General features: G+C 43.5%; 1 protein-coding gene across 6 annotated transcripts in view; it reads left to right on the top strand.

Moving 5' to 3' along the window:
- EPHA5 (EPH receptor A5) overlaps positions 1-20652 on the top strand; it is a 202402-nt gene that overhangs the window by 165778 nt on the left and 15972 nt on the right. For 5 of the 6 annotated variants that reach the window (XM_066317757.1, XM_066317758.1, XM_066317754.1 and 2 more), the window contains 6 exons: positions 7397-7464; positions 8833-8958; positions 9971-10156; positions 13738-13799; positions 14602-14811; positions 16628-16777. In XM_066317757.1, coding sequence (XP_066173854.1) covers positions 7397-7464; positions 8833-8958; positions 9971-10156; positions 13738-13799; positions 14602-14811; positions 16628-16777 — 802 coding nt within the window. Of the gene's footprint in view, positions 1-839; positions 906-7396; positions 7465-8832; positions 8959-9970; positions 10157-13737; positions 13800-14601; positions 14812-16627; positions 16778-20652 lie in introns of all 6 variants that reach the window. The other variant, XM_066317759.1, reaches the window with a different exon arrangement.

Genomic DNA, 20652 nt, shown 5'->3' with positions numbered 1-20652 from the left:
ATGACTGAGGAGAAATGAAGAGATCTTCAGCTGACATTAACTGGAGTATACCTGCACCACTGGGCTCCTGCTTGTACTGAAGGCCTTCCTATAGTTTCTTCTGCACTATGTTCTTTTCCAGGATGAACTATCTTAATAGATTTGATAACAGAAAAATTGTCTGTGCAAGTTCTCTGACAAGGATAAAGGGCAATTACTGAGGCGCAGCCAGCATTGGGTTGAGAACTGATGCCAGGCAAACCCATTGTCTGATTAAAGTAATGGCTGAGCAGCCTTCAAAGGCAAGCTGTGGGTGCATAGAGTGCCTTTCAGCTCACCATATTTTGGGTTTATTGAGGCTCTCACAAGGTCCTGCTTCTGCAGATACCTAGCGTGTACAAAGCTTTGTTGCTACAAGGAGATGCAGAAAGGGCTCTGTGAGTACATGCATAACGATCTGCAAAAGCAGGGCTCCTATTCATCCAGTGCTTTTCCTTTTATAAAGGCAATTGTAATTGTACCACATGCACGCTTGTGGAAAAAAAAGTCACTTTGCCTGCTTTAAGGCAGGTGCTTAAGTTTAAGCACATGGGTGGCCACACTAATCCTGATGGTGGTACTCCAGTACAAGAAGCACATGGTTAATTGCTTCACAGCACCAGGATCTAGACACTCTCCCCAAGGCATGTTTCACCAACAATTGCATATGCCATGAAATTTTTGCAGCCCAGGGTGTTCAGGTCCAAATAATAATTGCAATAAGAAGAAAGAAATACATATAAAAATGTTGTGAATGTATTTGCACCTTGCCAGGGCAGTGGGATTATTCCTTATCCTGGGCCTTTTTGTTTGCTTTTCAGTTGCTGCGATCATGGCTGTGGGTGGGCTTCTTCTCTGCGTGCTGTTGCCTATCCGAGCCTAACATGGTCAGTGTTCCCACCCGTGCTGGCTCCTACTGCGTGTCCTCCGTCCGTGTTTTCTGTGCACAGTCTGCCTCTCCTTTCCTTTCTTGTACTGGCCTGGAAATCACTTTCTCATCTGATCTCTGTACCCAGCTTGTCTCTCTCAACAACGGGAAATAGTGTGACATGAAGCACAGTGTACCTTCAGCAAGAGCAGGGATCTCAGGGCAAAAACCCGCTGTGTTATGCCATGATCAATCCAGACACTGCAGCAGGTGTCTAATAAAACACCATGTGTGCTGTTTACTTGTCCACCAAGTTCTGCTCCTTGTCATCCAAAGGGGCCAGGGGGAGGTAAAGTGTCCCCAGAGAAGGCAGGGGGCAGGCGGGAACAGAAGGGTATTTAGTGGCATGTGACATGCATGTCAGTGGAATGAAGCGTATGTCATGGACATACATGTCAGCGTGTGACATACACAGCAATGACATGGTGCTGCTTGCCCACGATATGCTCCAGCAGCATTGGACATATCTCTGAGGTGCGTGTCCATGCTGCATGCTGTCCTGTTCTGCCACCATCTGAGCTGCCTCACCCCTCTCTGCTCTCTTGTGCTCTCCCTTCTCTTCTAACTAGTCGAAGGAGGGGTGATTTTAATTTCTGTTGGTTTGACTGGATGCAAGTTGAGTTGCTTCCCAAAGAAGATTCAACTGTAATATTTGTGTGGGCAGAGATCTTTCTAAGCCTCCTAAGAGATGCATGTAATTACCATCCCCATCAGATAGCTGCTTGAGACCACAGACCTTCTGAGACATCCCAAGTGCATTGTTAAACTGGGAAGTTTTCTTGGCATAGCTGGTGAGAGGTGTGGCACTCTTCTGCTGTGTTTTCTGGGGGATACTGAGGCTTTGCATGGTGGTAGCTGGGTCATGGTGCAGTCCCTTGTTCTGTCTGGGGCACAGCAGTTGCTAGGGTGGACAATTTTTTGGTCCTCTGGTGCTGTATTTTTATTTTGATAGAGGAGGAGTTTGGGTTTTGGTTTTGGTTTTTCTTCCTGGTAGAGTATTTTTTACTTGGTTTTTTGTGCTTAAGAGCAGATTTAGCAAGCAAAGATGCTCAGCTCAAAGTGTGTGCCTGTAAAAAGTTGTCCTGGTATGTGGACAACTGTTTTTGGCAATGATTGCTCTGAGAGAAAACCTTACAGTACTTCTATTGTTTGTCATGACCAACATCCCTCCCTGCAAGTCATGCTTCAAATGTCCTCAGCAAGGTCCCCAGCTGGAGCATGACAGCAATGGAAAACAGTTCTCAGAGAAGACCAGGATTGGACTGGATGGCTATGAAGAATACAGACACACAAGGAAAACTTGGCTGACCTGGAAAACACCCTCTGCAGGTTTCCTCCTAAGGTGCAGGGAGACTAATGTGGCAGCAGACTGGGAGGGGGAAATGGGAAAAGTTACTTCAAGGCACAGATGCCATTGGCTGTGCTATGGGAAGGCACGACAACCTCTTTAGAGAGATTTATGGAAATCACTTCAGAGGGAGCTTCCTGCAAAAGGGGAAACCGTATCTTTTAAAAATTATTTTTAATTGTTCTGGCGGTGATTTAGGAAAGCAGGGAGTCATTCATGCAAAGGCAGGGAAAGACTAAAGGCTAAAAATACCACTGCTGGATTTGTGAAGCTTCCTTTGTAAGGCATCCAAGTTAATCAGAAGTCAAAGACAGGGTCACACAGTGTAGAGGGGGACAGAAGTGCTGGGAAAGCAGCTGAGAAGATTGTGAGTCTGCCGCCCTTTGGAAGGGAATCTGCCCTGTTCCTCTCAGGCCAGCCGTCTCCTGTATCTCCTGAACTGAGCTAAAGGTCTTTGCTTGTCATCACCAAACCTTTTAGTGCTCTTTTGATCTTGTGCAAGAGGAAAGTGAGCAGAAAAACAGAAAGCAACTTACAGTATAGAAGCTGTTCAGTTTACACCAAGCCCTTGAGTATTCCCTGGGTTTTTGATACTGAATTTATCCTAGGATTGCAAGCAGCAAAGGCAAATGCTGAACACAGAATAACATCACAAATGGTAGGCTTTTGCCTCTGGCTCTCAGTATCAGCGTTGTTTATCAAGGAAAACGCTATTTACTGAACAAGTTATTGTCTCCACACGTGAGCTGAGGTGACAGGATCTTGGCCAGATGGAGAGATCCATGTTTGTTTGTTCCTCTGCATGGAACACGATCCTGCCCTGCAACACGTATGCAGCTTTATTGCTTTAACATCTTGGAACAAATAGTCTGAAATAAGTACTAACCCCTTGTAAACAACAACCTTGCAGTCCTTGCAAAATTCCTGTAAAGTGGCAGCTTGAGATGGGTTGGAAGCATTCCTGTAGGTTGATTTATTATAAAAGACAGGCTTCTGAGGGAAGGTCTCACCCTTGAAAAAAAAAGTGTTTTGTCTCTGTTTCTGAGAAGTGCGTATGCTTCATTTATCTCATATTTAAGAGACTAGATACGTGTATAAGTCTCTGCAAGACTGGGATGGGGGATTGCATGCTGCTTCAGGGCACAACCTGTTTGATCATACTGATTGCTCCTGGCAAGATGAAGTCCCTTTCCTCATCAAGGATGTCTCAATGCCGTCCCCACTTGCATTTCCAGTAATGCCTTGGCCGTGGGCTGAAATGCTTTGACCTATGCCTGCAAAAAAAAGTATGTGACGATTTTTCCACATCAGCACCTAGAGTTTGACATTCCAAGGTCCAGGTTTCCAGTCCCATGGCTGTCTTGCCAATGGTGGCCCTAGCTAGGGAGATGAAAACCCTTTTGCTTGGGCATTCTGTGGTTTTTCAGGGGAATGGCTCGAGTGGCCAAAGGGTCACACACAACCCAGCAAGGGTGTCCAGAAGCACAGGGCAGAAACAAAAGGATCTCCATCAGTCCAGGCAAGCATCTTTCTGCCTTACTTCATGAAGGATTTTTCTCTGTGAATTGGCTTCTGTCATGCAAGGTAGTGGGCATTGGTTTCCCAGCTGGATTCTTTATCTTTCTACCTGTCCATTTTATATTTTATAAACCTATATAGGGATCATTTTACAACTTCACTTTTATAATCTGCTCCATAAATATTTTATGAGCTGCCTGCCAATCTGCAAGTAGTTTTTAAATAAGACATGATGCCTTAAGAATATTTAAAGGCTCACTTTTCTTTTTACCTCTGGTACTTTTATTGAAAAACAGAGCTGTGCAAGGAAGACATTTGCTTTTCACATAGAGAAACTGGGACAAACCCACAACAGGAGTAAATGAATTGAGATTCAGGTGTGCTGCTGAATTACGTTAACTCTTTGGCTGAGTGTCTCCAGCTCAGTGGGAGATGAAGCGAGTGGCAGGATCTTTATGCTTTTGCTGTGCGTGATACAGAAAAGATATGGGAAATCTATGGTTTGTGCAGTGATAATAAACTGGAGAATGAGTCTTCCATCAGAGCTTTTGACTCACAGCTTAGCCAATAAATATTAAGAGCAAATGCACATGCAGAAATGGATTATTTCACAAACAATTGAGAGCTTTTTTTTTTCTCCCAAAATATATTGCAAAGCCACAATATTTAGATACTTCAATCTGCCAGTAAGATTCACAAAGTGACTCTGGATTGTTAACCCAAAACTGCAGATTTCTATGGGATTTAGCTGGGGAAGAAAGGAGGGAAAAAATGGTTTTGTGTGTTATTTAAAGCATCTGAAGGTCAAGATGGAAGAAGCGTGGTTTGGCCCCAGTCAGGGTGGACTCTGAGTAGTTTGAGAAAGTGTGCAAAGGGCACAAGTGATGGCAGGTTTTGCAGCAAGCGTTATTAGTGACACCCAACTGTTGCTTGACAGTCACAGTCCACTAGCTGCCATTTCACTTTGATGTGTCTTGTCAAGCCTTGTTTTAACGATGCTTCAGGCGTCCCAGAGCCTGATTTTGTATGCTAATGTGATGTGCTGCTGTATGTGTTACCCAGCTCGATAGAAAGGGGCAGCTGCAGCCAACTGGTTTGCACTGGCCCTTGGAATGAGTCCATGGGCAGTAAAACAGGGACTGTTGTGCATCAAGGAGTGCTTGGATCACTGCATGCAGGGGATGGCGTCTTTCTGTCTCCTCCGCATTTATGGTTAAAGAATCAGGAGATGCAGGACATAGAAAGGGTGATGTTAGAAAAGCATTTCTACAGGCAAAGTTCTCCAAACCTGAAGAAGAGGTAAGGGCATTTGCTCCAAAAGGCAAAACAGAAGTATTGGATACATGCATGTGCTACAAGGATCAATTGACATTTTTGTGTATTTTAAAAGGCAAATTGAGTCATATGCCTTCATTCAGAAAAACTAGTTCTGCGGAAAACTGATGTAACTTCAGCAACTTGCAGCAGAAAAAACTGGAGTTGCCAGAAGTGAGACTTGATACTGAGGCTCATCTCTCTATTTAGTTAAAGGGGAGATCATATGATGAAGAAGAAGAATCCATTCTCACCAAGGGCTTGTGAACACCATAATGCGCTTTGAAATGACCCTTACTTCCAGGGTCTCCATGGGCACCTAGTGCTTAGGTTTTGAGTTAAATTCTGCAGGACCCCATCTCAGGAAATAGCTCTGCTGCTTTTAGAGCAAGGCAGTGAGCACCAACATGCAGATAACTGAGCCATGTCTCTGGGCACCTCAGTGTTCTTCCTTGGGGTTTGCATTCAAAGTGTTACAGTCTCAGTTTGGTTGCTGCTGCTGAAATCATGCCCTGCATGTATAGCCTGGCTGTTGATCAAGTGCAACCTGTTTATCTCCCTGCCTGCATCCCCAGACTGCCTGCCAGCCTTCCCTTGTCTTCTTGATCTGTTCCCCTGCGCTTGCACAACCTTTGCAGTCTCTTTTCCCTTCCTCTCCCTGTAGCACAGGTCTCCCTTTGTCCCCAAGGTAAGCTCCCTCTTCCCCAGAATAGCCCCAGAAGCTCATGTTGCCTTTCCCCTCCTCAACTGTTGAGCATCCAGCTCTGCTGAGTCCAGCTCAGTGGTGGGGCCTCATCATGTCCAGGCCTTTGTCTGCATTGTGATCATTTCACAAACCCAGTGCCAGAATCCTATAGCCAAAGGCTGCTTGGCCCCTTGCAACCAGGCAGACAGCAGTTCTCTGTAATAGGACTTCATGCTGAGGGCATGTTTCGTGCAGATGCCTGTTACTGCCTCCTCCTAATTGCAGTTTTGTTCCTGCTAATCATATGCTCCTCCTTGCTGTGAGTGATGCTGGAGTGCTCACATGCCCCTAGCTCAAAAATCACAGAAGCAATGGAAGAGAGGTTTCTCTGCTTTAAGTGGCTTCTTAGTGGCCTGAGGCTTTCTTTGAGGTGTGCCAGCTAGTGATTCCACTGCATGCTGGCTGGCTTGCAGGTGTCTGTTCCAGGTTTTTCATTCTGCCAAGCAGTGTCCTTCAGTCTCATGTTCATGTGCTTTGAGGTAAGGATGATCCAGTTCCCATATCCAGTTATGTTATCAGGTCCTTGGAAAGACAGCCACATATATGTGCATCCTACGTACCTCATCCCGTATTTTTAAGTGTGTATGTGTATGTGTGTGTATAGCAGTTTTTCTTGCCTATACAGTTATCCTGGGGCTTCCATGTGGTTGTCTAAGTGAAGCAGATCTCAGAAGTGCCACCAAAGCAGACAGTTAATGCTAATGCAAAACTATCACCTAGAAAACCAATGAGAAGAAGAAAGAGTCAGGGAAGAGCAGCTAAAAACTAATAGGAGATGTTCTGGGGGAGATGCAACTTCCATATGACTGTGGTTGGTAGTATTCAGCACTATCCTTGCACTGTCTAGCACAAAGGTGGGAGCAGGATAGGTCAGGCAGCTTGGTTTCTTCCATTTTTTTTCTGCTGGGCAGAGGGAGGTGTGCATGAAATGCTGTACAGAGCCAACAATATGTAGGAGACACCTGAAGGCAGTGAGACAAGAAGTTTGGTTTTGTTTTGTTTTAAGCCATTATTTTGCATGTGTATAAGATGTTAGTATTTATACAAGGCCATTTTCTAAAACACCATAACTTCAAGTTCTGTGCAAATGCACAGTGGATGAAGGGGAGCATGTAATACATACAACATAGTGCCTGCAAAAGCTTTGCAGTCCAGGAGGTTTTGTTTCTGCAATTCTAATGTTTCATCCCATTCCCCTTTCATTGTCCTTCCTGTTCCTGCTTTCTTTTCTTCTTAATAATGGCTGTATTAAATGTCAGGTAAAGTGGAATTTTTCAGAAGCATCTGTGGGATTTGGAAATACAAGTCCAATTGAAAATCTGTGGGCCTTGAGCCCTGAATCCCATTGGGGAAATTGCAACTAGTTTGATGAGCTAAAACTGGGACAGCAGCAATAGAGCCACTAGAGAGGTTGGGTTCATCACTGCTCTGGGTTTTTTTTGCATTGTATGATTCAAAGTAAAGAATGGAGTTCTGCCATGCCAGAGACAAAAATACTCTTCTGTTGTGTTTTGTTTTTTACCAGGCGATGTGGCTATAGCAAAGCTAAGCAAGATCCAGAAGAAGAGAAGATGCATTTTCATAATGGCCACAGTGAGTAAAGAGCCAACTTATATATGTCGTTTTGAGAAATTTTGTGGTAATGAGAAATTAACTGAGAGGTATTTTTCTGAAAAAAAAAAAAAAATCTGGTTTTGCTGGTAATTCACAAAATAATTGTTTTGTACAGTAGGTCCCCACCTGCCCCTGCTGCAGGCCCCACAGAGAACTGAAGATTTGAACAGTCCTTATATGTGCTGAGCTATTCACACCTGTATGTTTGCACCAGTCTTTCTAGTGAGCCATTTTGGTTTGTTCCTCTGTCTTTGCTGTGTGAACCAAGATGTTACTAATTTTTTCTACTCAGCACATAACAACTCAACGTTTTTGTGTTCTGGACACATCAGTCCAAAATGCCTTTTTGAAACCTTTGCTTCACCCCAGCCAGCTGTAGGGACCAAGCCCACTACTACTCTTCAGCTTGGATGCCTCTGCAGAGGTGTGAGGAGTAACACCTATTTCCTGCACCTAGGAAGCTTTCAGAAATGCTGTGTTAATGCCCTTGTATAGAAAACTCCTCTGCAGTGATGCTCAAAAGTAAATCTCATGATTGCTGTCAGTCCTTCCTTCATCGAGAGCTGTGGGATCTGGGGATGGGTAACAGTGAGGTGCCTTTTGGGGTGGAAAAGGCAAACACATTGTGAGTGAAAGTCAAATTTCCATTAGTGCTCTGTAATGAAGGCAGCAGGAAGCAAATCAATTAAGAGCCACAGTGTAATGTAGCTGTCTCATTAGACTGATGAGCAATTCTTCATGTGAGTAGCCTTAATGATTGTCAAAACAAACTTATAATATGGATAATGAAAATACTTTTTCGCCTCTCAAGTCCTGGAGAAAAAACCTGCTATTGATTATATTTATACTGATACAACCCACAGGCTTTGTACTGCAAATATGCAGTTCTTTCAAATCTCAGTAACTCTGTCTGAAATAATGTGGGCGATTGATTAGCTGATGTGTGACTGGTAGGGCATAATTTATTTCAGCTCTCCATCAACCCCCATCCATCTAGCTTGCTTTGCAAGTTACTCCTGTAACATTTTGCTATTTGTACTTTTCCTCCTGGTGTTCCTCTCTGATTCCAGAAAAGGATTTTTTCTACCAGACACCCAACTAAGCCATTACACAGCACCAAAAGGGATTTTTAGCTGCACATCATTCCAGCTGAGCACTGTTGTGCTTTTCGAAATATGCTGAAGTTGCATATATGTCACATATAAACTAAATGTCATTTTTCAGGAATGATACTCATTTTCACCATAGAAATAAATCTCCAGGGGAGCAAAGTGCAAGGGACAGGAGTGTAATGCCCATTTTCTGTGATGTCATGTGCCATTAAATGTGCTTAATTTGTGTTTGCAGTTAAGCTGCCCGGAGTGAGGACCTATGTCGACCCCCACACCTACGAGGACCCTAATCAAGCTGTCCACGAGTTCGCTAAAGAAATTGAAGCTTCATGCATAACCATTGAAAGAGTTATTGGAGCTGGTATGGAAATGCATTCCATGACCCTTAGCAACGTGAAGGGTTGACTTCCTTAACATGAGAAATCTGGAAAGGGCTGTGAAAAATCTGAACTGTTAGGTACCCTGCAAGTGAAGCATGTTCCAGCTGAAGTTTGGGACAGACCTGTCATTGTCTGCAGTTTTGAAATTCAGGAGCTGAACTGAAAATGTCAGAAAATGGTGACAAATGATCAGTTGAGTTTCAATGGATGCTAAGAGAAAGGAGTCACTTAAGTTTCACATTATTTTTATCATTTGAACCTTTTTATCCTGCAACATTAAGGTCAGTCTTGAAGCAAAAATTAAAAATAAGATATCACCTGGAACATTAAAAAAGCACAAGCCAAGGCCCAGAGCTTTAAACTTCCTTGGTTAAAAGATGAAACTCCCATTTTGTTTCCAGTAAAGCTGTTTATTTAGACTTGCTTCCAACATTAGGAGTATTTTTGTCCTCTGAAATTGTGAGTTTGGATGTAATTTAGTGTTCACCAGAAAAAAATCTATTTAGGTTACTTTTTGGGAAAGATAGCAATAAATTATGAAGAGTTCACAGTCTATAAAAAGATATGTTACTGTGAAAGACTGACAGCTTTCTATCTATGTAACCTACCAAAGGAAGGTTAAGAAGTAAGTGGTTTGAGTTTTACAGCTATCCACAGAGGGCAGTGGTATAGGATATGACAGGACTCTTTCATATAGTAGACAAAAAAATGAAATGAGAAAAAAGCCCAGTGGAATATAAAGCATAGCTCTTTAAATATAGGAAAATTACATTTTTACTCAAAGTTTTCTTGTGTTTATGAATTACTTGGCTTGTGGTACAGTGGCTGTTTCAGGTAGTCATGACTATGATGTTCAGCAGTCCATATCCATGGATACAGGGCAGCCCTTTTTGCTTTTCATCAGCCAAGATTGTGCTGCATCCTGTAGACAGAGGCACAGCATGTGTTCCCTTCATGTGGTGTAATCCCATTCTTCCTCATTTCCTTCTGAAGGTGAATTTGGAGAAGTCTGCAGTGGGAGGCTGAAGCTGCAGGGAAAACGTGAGTTTCCAGTGGCTATCAAAACCCTGAAGGTGGGCTACACAGAGAAACAGAGAAGAGATTTCTTGGGAGAAGCAAGCATCATGGGGCAATTTGACCACCCCAACATCATCCACCTGGAAGGTGTCGTCACAAAAAGTAGGTACAACCTGCTGTGGACTGCTCTCCATGAACTTTCTGTGAGTTCTGTGTGTTATCTCTGACTTTGGCTGTTGGGAGAGTTGGTTAGGGGAGAAGGACCTAGGTGATGCCTGTTCTGAATGCACTTTTCAAAATTTCTCCAAAAGAAGTTTTGCTTTCCAGAAGCAGGGGAAAAGAATGCGACTGTAGGTGAAGATGACAGGAATTGTAAAACCAGAATTAAAGCAAGCTCCCTCTGGGATCCACTAGAGATGCACCTGATAACAACTGCCCATGGTGCTGTCCTATGGGAGGGATTGAGGACATCCCAGCACAAGAGTTATTGAGGTCTGACTCAGTTTGCTCAGTTAGCAGAACAGCCCTCTGTAACTTTTCTAGCCCAGTTCTTCTCCAAATTAACTGTACGCACTAAAGATAAGGGCAGGGAAACGAACAGCACATCCAAACGTGCCCAGGGCAAGACTGTTGATGCTGTGCTGAGGTTGTGGGAAATGTGTAGAGCTGTTGTTATTCATCCATTTTAAAGCCTTGGAGGATCTACTTTATATCAAGGGCTATTTTGTTGAAAAGAACTTCTTCATTTTAAGATGAGTTTTAAGTGAAGAAGCACCAGTGCCTCACAGGTGTAAATGGCTGTCTCCCCTCATCTTCATGTTTGGCAATGTCAGAGTTTGCTTAGCTGCTACTGTTCAGATGGTGGCATTGGGGGCCATGTGGCTGCACTCAGTACCATTTGTCATTCCTCAGAGGAAGTGTCTCCAACATTAGTTCATTTTCACAGTTGCAATAAACAACGTACAGAGGCTTTAGCTGTGCATCCTTGTAACTTCCACAAAATCAATGATGTTCTGTAATCTGGCATTTTTCCTTGAAATTGCATTTTGTAAAAATTTAAAGGAAAAAAGAAAAAAAAAAAAAGGATTTCTCCCAGAATTTTAATAAATACCAAAATCTCTTGGGGACATCCTGTGTAAGAGCTCCAATTTCTAGCCCTGCAGAGATCTGGAATATTGGGCAGGGAGTGAATGATGATTATACATCCATGAAAGCTGCTACTGGCATGGGCCTGAGTCCTTCTGGCTCCTGGAACCTCAGGGGATGGTTGGAAATCCCACGTTTAGTGAGAATGTGCCTCCCTAGCAGGCTGCCTTTTATACAAAGTGGCTGGCTGCTCCAAAGATTGTGGAAACGCTGCTTCTAAACTGCACTTTGAGGAGTTTGGATTCAAGGGGATGTACATACCCAGAACTTCTCACAGCTCAGTATGTGTTTCTTTACTGCACTCAAACTTTTTTTTCCAGAAGACATCTGGAGCATCTTCATAGGTTTTTCCTTTTCTTTTAGATCGACCAAAATAACCTTTATGAATCGCTAACAATTCTGCTCTCTCAAAGTATTTAACTTCTTTTACTCTTCAGTATCTCAGTCACTGGCCTTTTGTAGAATCAGATCTTTAGGGTATAATGTCTTTGCTGCATCATGATTTACTTTGGAAGTAAATTAAGTTAAACTGAGTCAGGCCATTTTTAATTCTGAATGAGAATATTGTTGTATTTAACTAATATAGTTCAAATGCACACCTTAGTTAATTTGGACTAATCATTGTCACTTTGCAGATAAACCCTCAGTTACTTCTGCATTACAAAGGTAGTGAAAGTTTTCATGTGCATCCCATTTGGTTGCACTCATGGTGTGCACATTGCATTAATGTGCACACTGCTGACATGAGTGCCATCCACACAGATTTTATGACCCTGTAATGGCAGCAGGAGGAAGCCCTGGTGACACAGAGAATCAGCCCAGTACTTCGGAAGGACTGATGTTTACTTTTAATTTACTTTGTTGAAAATTATCTATTTGTGTCCTTATTTCCATGCTCTTGGATATGGAGTTAATTTATTCCATGATTGCTGCCAACCTGCAGCAGTCAGATAATGAAACAGAAGTGCCAGAAATCTTACTTTTTTTTTTCTCTCTGATGGCATCCAAAGGCAGGAGTCTGGAGGAGGTCCCCCAGGCAGTGGCATAACAAGACACCATTCTCACTGCAACGCTGCCTTGAAGTGTCAGAGATAAGGGACCCCATGCTAAAGTTGGGTGTTCAGCTTTTAAAAACAAACAAACAAACAAAAAAAATTTAACATTTGAGATATCCTTGGAGTTTTCTTCCCTGCAAAGCCACTGACATGTTTGCTGCCATCCAATAGCAATGGTGCCCTGAGATCTCTCCTCCCTCCTACACTCAGCCTGTGTTGAGCGTAGACAGATGGCTGTCATACGTAAAGATGGGCCCCATCCTTTCATTTGGGATTCAGCAATATTTTTCATGGTCCCAAGGTGCATTTTTCATATCAAAAGTAATATTTAGGGCAAGTTTCAAGCTTAGGCAACAGCTGGGGGAGTAACTTAGAAGAATTGAAGCAGCACAGGTCCTTCATGCTGCAAAGGCAGTGTTTGCACAGCAATGAGTATTTTGATTGACAAGTTCACAATTACCTTTGTTATGTACATAATTAAGCAGTAAATTAGGCAAAATAGTTAAGGTAATCAAAAAGGGGAAAATTAAGATCTATCTAAATGGTAGGACATGTGCTGATTTTTAGTATTTACCTTCGTGTGCATGTTATGACACACAGCAGCTCTCGTTGATCATTTCTATAAAAGACATTTATAATGCACTTTACAAATAACTGACAGCTCCTCTTTTGTCTGTGCTTTGTGCTAGCTAATGGAAATTGATTTAAATAAAAAATAATTTACATGTTCTTATAAGATTTCATTGAATTTACAAGGGCTGGAGCACACCACATTAATTATTGCTACGCCATTGTGGCAAGCTAGCGAGAAATTAGATATAAAAACTGAGCAAAAACTATATATAATCACCATTAAAATGACTCGGGCATGAAAATTAATCAAACAGATTTGGAAAAACATTATTATTCCTGTCAACAATAGGAGGCCAGGTCTTTTGTTAAGAACTTTTACTTTGATTTCCGCTTGCACTCATTCCACACTTAACGAGCTTTTGTTCTGCGGCATAAATATTCCTTTTCTTACTTCCACATGTGTTTACAAGGGTAGTCACATGGAATTACTTGAATTACAAAGAATGTAATCCCATCCTTTCCTGGTCTTGGTTTTGCTGGCTACCAAGATTAGGCTTCAGGTCATCCTTGTTGCTCTTGGTGGGCTCCCATTGTTACTTCAGGGTGTTGAAGCTCACAGGAAGGGTCCAAAGAGGCTGCTGTGTGCAGTTTGGCCTCTGCAAGCTTTCAGCTTGTTGCTGGAGACAAGAACAAGGCTGCAATGTCCTCCTCAATCATCATTTAAACACTCTAGGGCTTGCTACCCCACCCATAATATGGTTTTACTTTTTCATGCCCCCTCCTCTATTTCCCTACTTCTGTATATATTCTGGGAACAACTCTTGTCATCCTGCTGGGACAGCAGTGTCTTGGTGTAGATTTACTGTTGCATGGCTGTATAACCAGATGCAGACACACTATTAAAAGGCTTTTTTATTGCTCATGCTTTTTAGATAAATTCCTAACAAACTCGTGCACTTTTTTTTCAAGGCAAACCAGTAATGATAGTGACTGAATACATGGAGAATGGCTCTCTGGATACATTTTTAAAGGTATTACTTAGATCCTTTTTCCAGGGGGACCTGGGGACTTGGTTAAGGTTTGGCTTCTTTGTAGATGGTTAATGTCATTGAAAATGTTTTCTGGATGTTGGTGCTGTCTGGAGGCAGGAGCAGCTCAGTTGTCTCTTCGATCTGCATTTACACAGCCTTATGATGGACCTGATGCATGCAATGATAGAAACAGCTAAGAATAAGTTGGAGGATATTACTTTATTTTAGAAGGCAGTTGACTGCATGGAAGGTATTAACTTACCCTGCAAAATGTCATGTGGTTCAACAGCAGATCCATACTGCAGCAGAGCAAACCCCAGACTTGTCAGAGTTTTTCCATGAATTGTAGGAGCTAAAGAAGGGAGACTGGGGGAAGGGGTTAGAAATACAATGTGGCAACATGGGGAAGAGTCCTTGTCCCCTCAAGTATTCATGAACCCCTACAGGTAGGATTTCCATGCAACTTGGTGCCATTTACTTACCTGGCCGAGAAACAGCCCAGCCTAGTGCCCTTATACACATGTTCACTCCCTGTCACAGTCTCTTTATCAGTCACCAGTAGAAGCAGCTCAGTCCTTGATCTCAAGTTAAAAGAACTACATTTCCTTAGCTTTGTCTCTAGAGATCCTCATCTAAACAGTGAAACTTAGAAAAGCTTCATGGTCAGAGCATGAGAGTAATGAATTATTAATTTTCCTGGTCTCCTTCCTTGGAGACTTGCCTTTTGCATTTTTATTCATGCACATGCAATGCTGAGGGTGCAGGGGCTCTCAGCTCATCAGATATCTCCTTCCTTTTGCAGAAGAACGATGGGCAGTTCACAGTCATCCAGCTGGTGGGGATGCTGCGAGGCATCGCGTCAGGAATGAAATACCTGTCTGACATGGGTTACGTGCACAGAGATCTGGCCGCCAGGAATATCCTGATCAACAGCAACTTGGTCTGCAAAGTGTCAGACTTTGGCCTCTCCAGAGTCCTAGAAGATGACCCTGAAGCAGCATACACAACCAGGGTGAGTTACAGGGATACCAAACTGGTTGAGCTCAAGAGAAATGTGTTTCTTGCCACATTTTGGTCTTCAGGCTCTCCAGCAAAGAGGTTTCTGTGAATCCAGAGCCTCTAAACTGTGCAAGAGGGTTTGATCGGGTGGTAACAGTTTATTGTTACCAGATAAATTTTGCAAATGCCTTTAATTTAGACTGGGAATGGCCAAATAACACAGAGCTTAACTAATAGCTTTTAAGTTTAAGTTGAGTATGCAAGTGTTCTGGGTTGGTGTTCCTCCAAACCAGGACAGCAAGTCAAATAGCAAACTTTACAAAGTTACCATGCTTCCAAGCTCTATTCTCTCCTCTTTGGTAAATACCAAAGGGAAGAAAGAGCAATTGCTTTGCTCAGGCACCCATCATGTGATGTAAGCCATGGTCTTCTGATCAATTGGACCCTTTTAATACATTGGTAAGTGTGTAATGAGTGCCCATTGCAAATAATGCACATTGCCCTCAGCATTCTCCAGTTGAGAGTAATTTCTCCTTGCCCAAGAGCGAGCTTCTCCAACATCAGTGCTCTGCCCCTGCTCTGCCCATGTGACACTGGCACTGGAGAGAGGGGATGGGCAGGACCCAGCCTCAGCAGCACAGACTTGGACAGAACCTCCAGTATTAATGGCAGTGATTGGTACACCTTTGACATGTCTTATTGCTGTTTTTCCAAGGGTATTGTTTGGTGGGTGATGGGAGCTGTCTGGAGTCACGTTCCCAGTTCCTGTGGATGTCTTGGAAAGGCCTTTGAGCTTTTGTCAGCCCTGGCCCCATGATGGGACTCAGTGCACAGCTGGACTGGCACTTCCCTGCAGGCTGAAGGGCTCTTGGCCAGCCCTGCTGTGGCTCCCGTGTGCTGCCATGAGCTAATTGGCACTGCTGAGAATCTGGCCCTTCACTTAAGGCATGTGCTGCTGAGCTTGTGAATAAGTAATTATGGGAAGAAGAGACTTTTTAAAAGTTGCTTTGAAAATGTGTTCCAAATCCTGTCTTTCTCCAATAATAAGCACTGTTAGGGGGCATGCAGGGAGATCTTCCAGTATTTAGCTCAACACGGAGAGGAAAGCACTTCACAGTATAGTATTTTTTTATATAAATCAAGGGAGATAACTCTTTAAACCCAATGCGAAAAGTATTCCTTAATCCAGATTCTCCTTTCCCTCCTCTTTCTCTTCTCAGAGCTGATCTAAAGTTTGATTTCTAAAATGATAGAAGGAAAAAAAAGAAACAGCAAAGCACATTTGACAGCTGTGGCATCATTTTCAGTCCCACAGCAGAGGCCAAGCAGGCTGGTCTTTGCACACGCAGATTTCTGTGCCTGCTACACAGATCTCTCTGCAGGACCAGGACTGCATTAAAAGAAAGAAGAAAAAAATGGGAATTACTTCTGCAGCAATTTGCATGAAGCCCTCGTTAGATCAAAGTCTTCCTCGCTTCAGAACTGTCTGTTCCTCCCCAGCTTACTCTCAGAAATGGAGGAACTGTATTCCCTTACCAACCCGTGCAACATAATTGAGATGTTGATCCTATACATGTCCCAGCATTCAAACAACAAACCTTCAGGACAGCCAATTAGTAGGCAGCCTACAAATGCTTATGGGCTGAGATAATGTGGAAAGGGGCCCCATGCTGTCAAACAGATTTACTTTAAAATTCGATGTCTCTTTCCAGAGAGAAAATAACATCCCTTGGTGCTCTGAGAAGAGCTGTTTCGACTTTTTTTGCATGTTCTCTGCCCTCCTCTGCAATCTGTTTTTTGGGGTTTTTCTCCGTTTCTTTTCCATTTAGGGAGGGAAGATCCCCATTCGATGGACAGCCCCTGAAGCGATTGCCTTCCGCAAATTCACATCTGCCAGCGACGTCTGGAGCTACGGCATTGTGATGTGGGAGGTGATGTCCTACGGCGAGAGGCCTTACTGGGAGATGACAAACCAAGATGTAAGCATGTGCCAGAGCTGCTGTGTGATGGGACTTCAGGGCCTCAGCATTTATTCTACCATCAGAGAGGCAGAATGGGGACAAGAGGAGGAGAGCTGCTGTAAAAATGGCTTTGCTCCCTCATGCCAGACAGAAATGAGCCCTCCCGTTTGATGCTCTTTTTTTTTTTGCAGCAACCCAGAACAGGCTGTGCACAGAGGGAAATGTGTCTGCATGGAGGCAAGCCTGCTTCCCCCAGCAGACCACTGAAGCTTCACTAATGCTGTTAGAGCTGGAGCCTGTCCCTCCTCTGCTTAATGACAGAGCCCTGCCAGGGGATAGATACTGATAAACTGGCAGCATTTTAGTTGTATGTTCAAACCCCTGCTGCCACATAAAGCAGAAGCTCAGGAGAGTCATAGTAAGAGCTTTGTTTCCCGGCAGAAAAGCTGGATGATTTGATCTAGTGACAGCAGTCCACAGAGCTACATCTTGGTTGTTCTTGCATTGCTGATCTCAAGAGAACAGTTTTTCTCCGGTTGTGAACATCTTGCAAGTCTGTGCCTGCACAAGCTCTCCTTCATTTATACAGTACCCTTTGAGTTGTGTGCCCTTGCTCCTGAGTTCCAGTGCCCCCTTGAGCCTCTGACCTCGAGGCCACCCTCTGAAGCATCTCCAAACAGTGAAATGCCTGAGAATATTCTCTCCTACCTGACTGCTGTTCCAATCCCAGACTGAGTAAGGGTCTCTTGATCCTACTGCAGGGCTGCATTCTACCCTGATCACACCATCAACATCTGTCCTTGTCTAAGGCTAAAAAAAAATTGAGCCTGGGGTAGTCAGATTTTCTAGGTCACTCCTTCCTCTTCATAACTCTGAGAATTATGATTTGCAAAGGTCTCTGAGAATGCCAGCTAGTCGTGAGGTCAGATTCACCACGGGGCATGTGGAGCAATCCTGCTACCTGTGGAAATCCTACTACTGGATGGGTTTCCTCTGGTCACAATACTTGGTGTTTCATCCTTTCTGCTTTTTTGAGCAGCATTCCTATTCCAGTGAGTTTTCTGCCAATGCACTGGCAGCAAGGTCTCTGGCTGAGCCTTCTGCTCTTCCTGAGTTTTGTTAGCAAGCCTTTGCCATCAGTGGATGTTACTACCTGTCATGCTGACTCCCGTCTCATCTCACTTTGAGTCCAGGCGTGGAAACGAGCGGTACCTTTGAGACAGTCACGCCATGCTTCTTGCTAGAGGCCTGAGCACGCTGTTTGGCATGAATGCCCCACTGCTCCTGCACTGCTGAGGCTGTCACATTTGCAGAAGTTCAGTAAAGCAGCATGTTTTTATGGGATACACAGGGATTTGTCTTAATCAAATACAGGGACTTGCTTCCATAGTCAGTGCAGAGAAGGCAGCAGTTGAGAGCCAAGCTTTTTCGTTCACACTGAGCACTGTAACTATCTTTAATGCTGATGTGCTGGCATAGCACAGATGTTGTTCAGTAAATGCCAGGCCAAGACTGAGGATGGTGCCAGTGAAGTATTGTTCTGTGGCCAGGGGAGTCCCTTGTCTGAATCATAACACTGTGAGCGTCCACACTTTACAGAACTGTTCCAAAAGGCCCAAATGCCTCCATGTTCTGTGGGGCACAGATTTACCTGGAGTGAAAGCAGAAAACAGAGGAGTAGTGAGATGTTTATAAGCATCAGTCCCTGCTTAGGCTTTGCTTGTGTAACCTCTGTATTACTTGCCTCTGCCCTTTGTGCACATGGTAGGTGCCTGGATGGTGGTGACATAGGAACTTAATCCAGTGTTGTGGCATATTTCTCATGCAATTCTTCCTCCTTTAGGCCTCCTCTTTTCCCCCCTCTGCTAGTATTGACAGAAGAGTCAGTGGTGTTAGATACATCATTGGTTTTTGTGCAGAGGAAAAAGGGGTCACATAAATTTTGGACTCTGTTGCACAAGAGTTTCTTGCCACATGGCCTGTAATTAAAGCACATCATTTTCAAGCACAGCTGATGATGAGCAGAATTATTTTCACCATGTTACAAATGGCATGCTTTAAAGGAGGTGAAGTGCCATAGGGCAGGAAATGTTTTAAGGCTACAAATCACATTTTAAAGTCATGCTGATTTGTGGATGGCCCTTTAAAAATATGCTTTGGCTTGACCACGAGATAAGGCTTTGATGCAGGAACTATTGAGAGGAATATTGTGGCCTGTGTTGCACAGGTTGATAAGCTAGATAATCACAGTGGTTGATTTCTAGTGTTCAGACTGGTGAATCTGTGAAAACACTACTGACTGTTGCTTTGGTTTACTGGAATAGACTATCCTAAATGATCCTCTCCTAAACATCCAGTTCAGTCACCCCAATCCATAACTGAATAGTGCTTGTCCAGAAGAGAAAGAGAAACAAAAGTGCTTCCTTAGGTACAAATTCTAAATCTTCAAGTCTTACAAAGCAGTACACACCAATGAATGGAGCAGCAAATGTCTCATTTTCTTATTCTCTAATCACTGTGGTGGCTACAAGTGACTCAGTCTTTGTTGTTTCAGGTATTTTGCTCCTCTTACTGCTAGACGCCTGAAGGCACCTTCAGATGCAAGAGTGTATTTCAGCATCCTAGCTTCTTGCAGTATTTTGATGCTATTTACATTGTATCACCAGGGCGAATGACGTCCTGTAAATTGAGTTAACGCTATTGATTGTGATGTTACTGCCAGGAATATCCAGCACGCATAACCCCACTGCAGATATAGTTCAGATATTCTGATCTGGTGCCAGAGGGTCTGCTCCCTGTCTTGCTGCTATTTTCTTTCTGCTACAGCTGGAGGATGACCCATTATTGTTATAAATACAGACATGGACACAGCAAATAACATTCTCATGGCTGTGCCACAGTGAACCTTTTCCTTTATAGGGCAGCTGCAAATTTGGAGTTAGAGACCAGCTGAAAAGCATGGTGTGAAGAACAGAGAGTATAAATAGCACAGTGTGATGGAGCTGGGAGCAACAGCCAGGCCATAGAAGAGATTACCTTGCAGGTGCAGGTTGGGTGGAGAGTGGTACAACTGCTCCAGAGACAGATGAAATCTCAGATGGGCCCAAAAGGACTGCACATGTTATGGCCCAGATCATCTGATGTGCTTTTTTCTCCTTGGAGGAGATAGTAAAACCTCACCTAACTGCTTCTCTGCTGTGTACATCCTCAGAGGGTTTGAGGTTCCCACTACTGCTGCTCAGTCAGCCTGGCTCATTCCTGTGACTCTTACACTTAACAAAAAGCTCTGTGATGGAGGACAATTTAAAAGCAATCCATGCAGTCCTGAATTTTGAAGGCTTCTGAAATGCAGTGCTAGCCTGACACAGCTCATCCTGTACTTACTACTCATCTAGCAACTAAAAACCAAGACAACAACTTCCATGTTAACCACAGAGCCTTCTTTTTCAACACAGGATGTTTTCAAGTTGAAGAGGCAGAGCCTAGAATGAATGGTATTTGAGGTAGTCTTTGGAGTGGACAGTGAAGCACATGTGGTTTTCATGTGGACGTAGCAAATATCTTCTTCCAGCTCCTTTTCATCAAGGAATCTTGGGAGTGGAGGGTGTGAAGATGGGCTGCCATGACTCCCTTGGCACAGACACACAGAATCTCGTGGCTTGAAACATGAGCCGCATTCTCCTGAAAATTGTAATGTTTCAAAGTGGGAACTGCTAGGCTTAAAGCTTTGCCACGAATCTGCCCCAAACTGGGGAAAACAAGTTGCCTTCTTCAATTCTGCCCTCCTTTATGCGTTTCTGCCTTTTAAGAGGGCAGGCAACACATATGCATACCACTTGTTTTAGATATAAAACCATAGATGGTTTGTATTTGAAATCAGTGCAACAACTTCC

The sequence above is a fragment of the Sylvia atricapilla genome, chromosome 4 (assembly GCF_009819655.1).
Source record: "Sylvia atricapilla isolate bSylAtr1 chromosome 4, bSylAtr1.pri, whole genome shotgun sequence".
NCBI classification, from domain to species: domain Eukaryota; kingdom Metazoa; phylum Chordata; class Aves; order Passeriformes; family Sylviidae; genus Sylvia; species Sylvia atricapilla.
The sequence above is the reverse complement of the archived record's forward strand: the minus strand, read 5'-3'. Positions and strand labels throughout refer to the sequence as shown.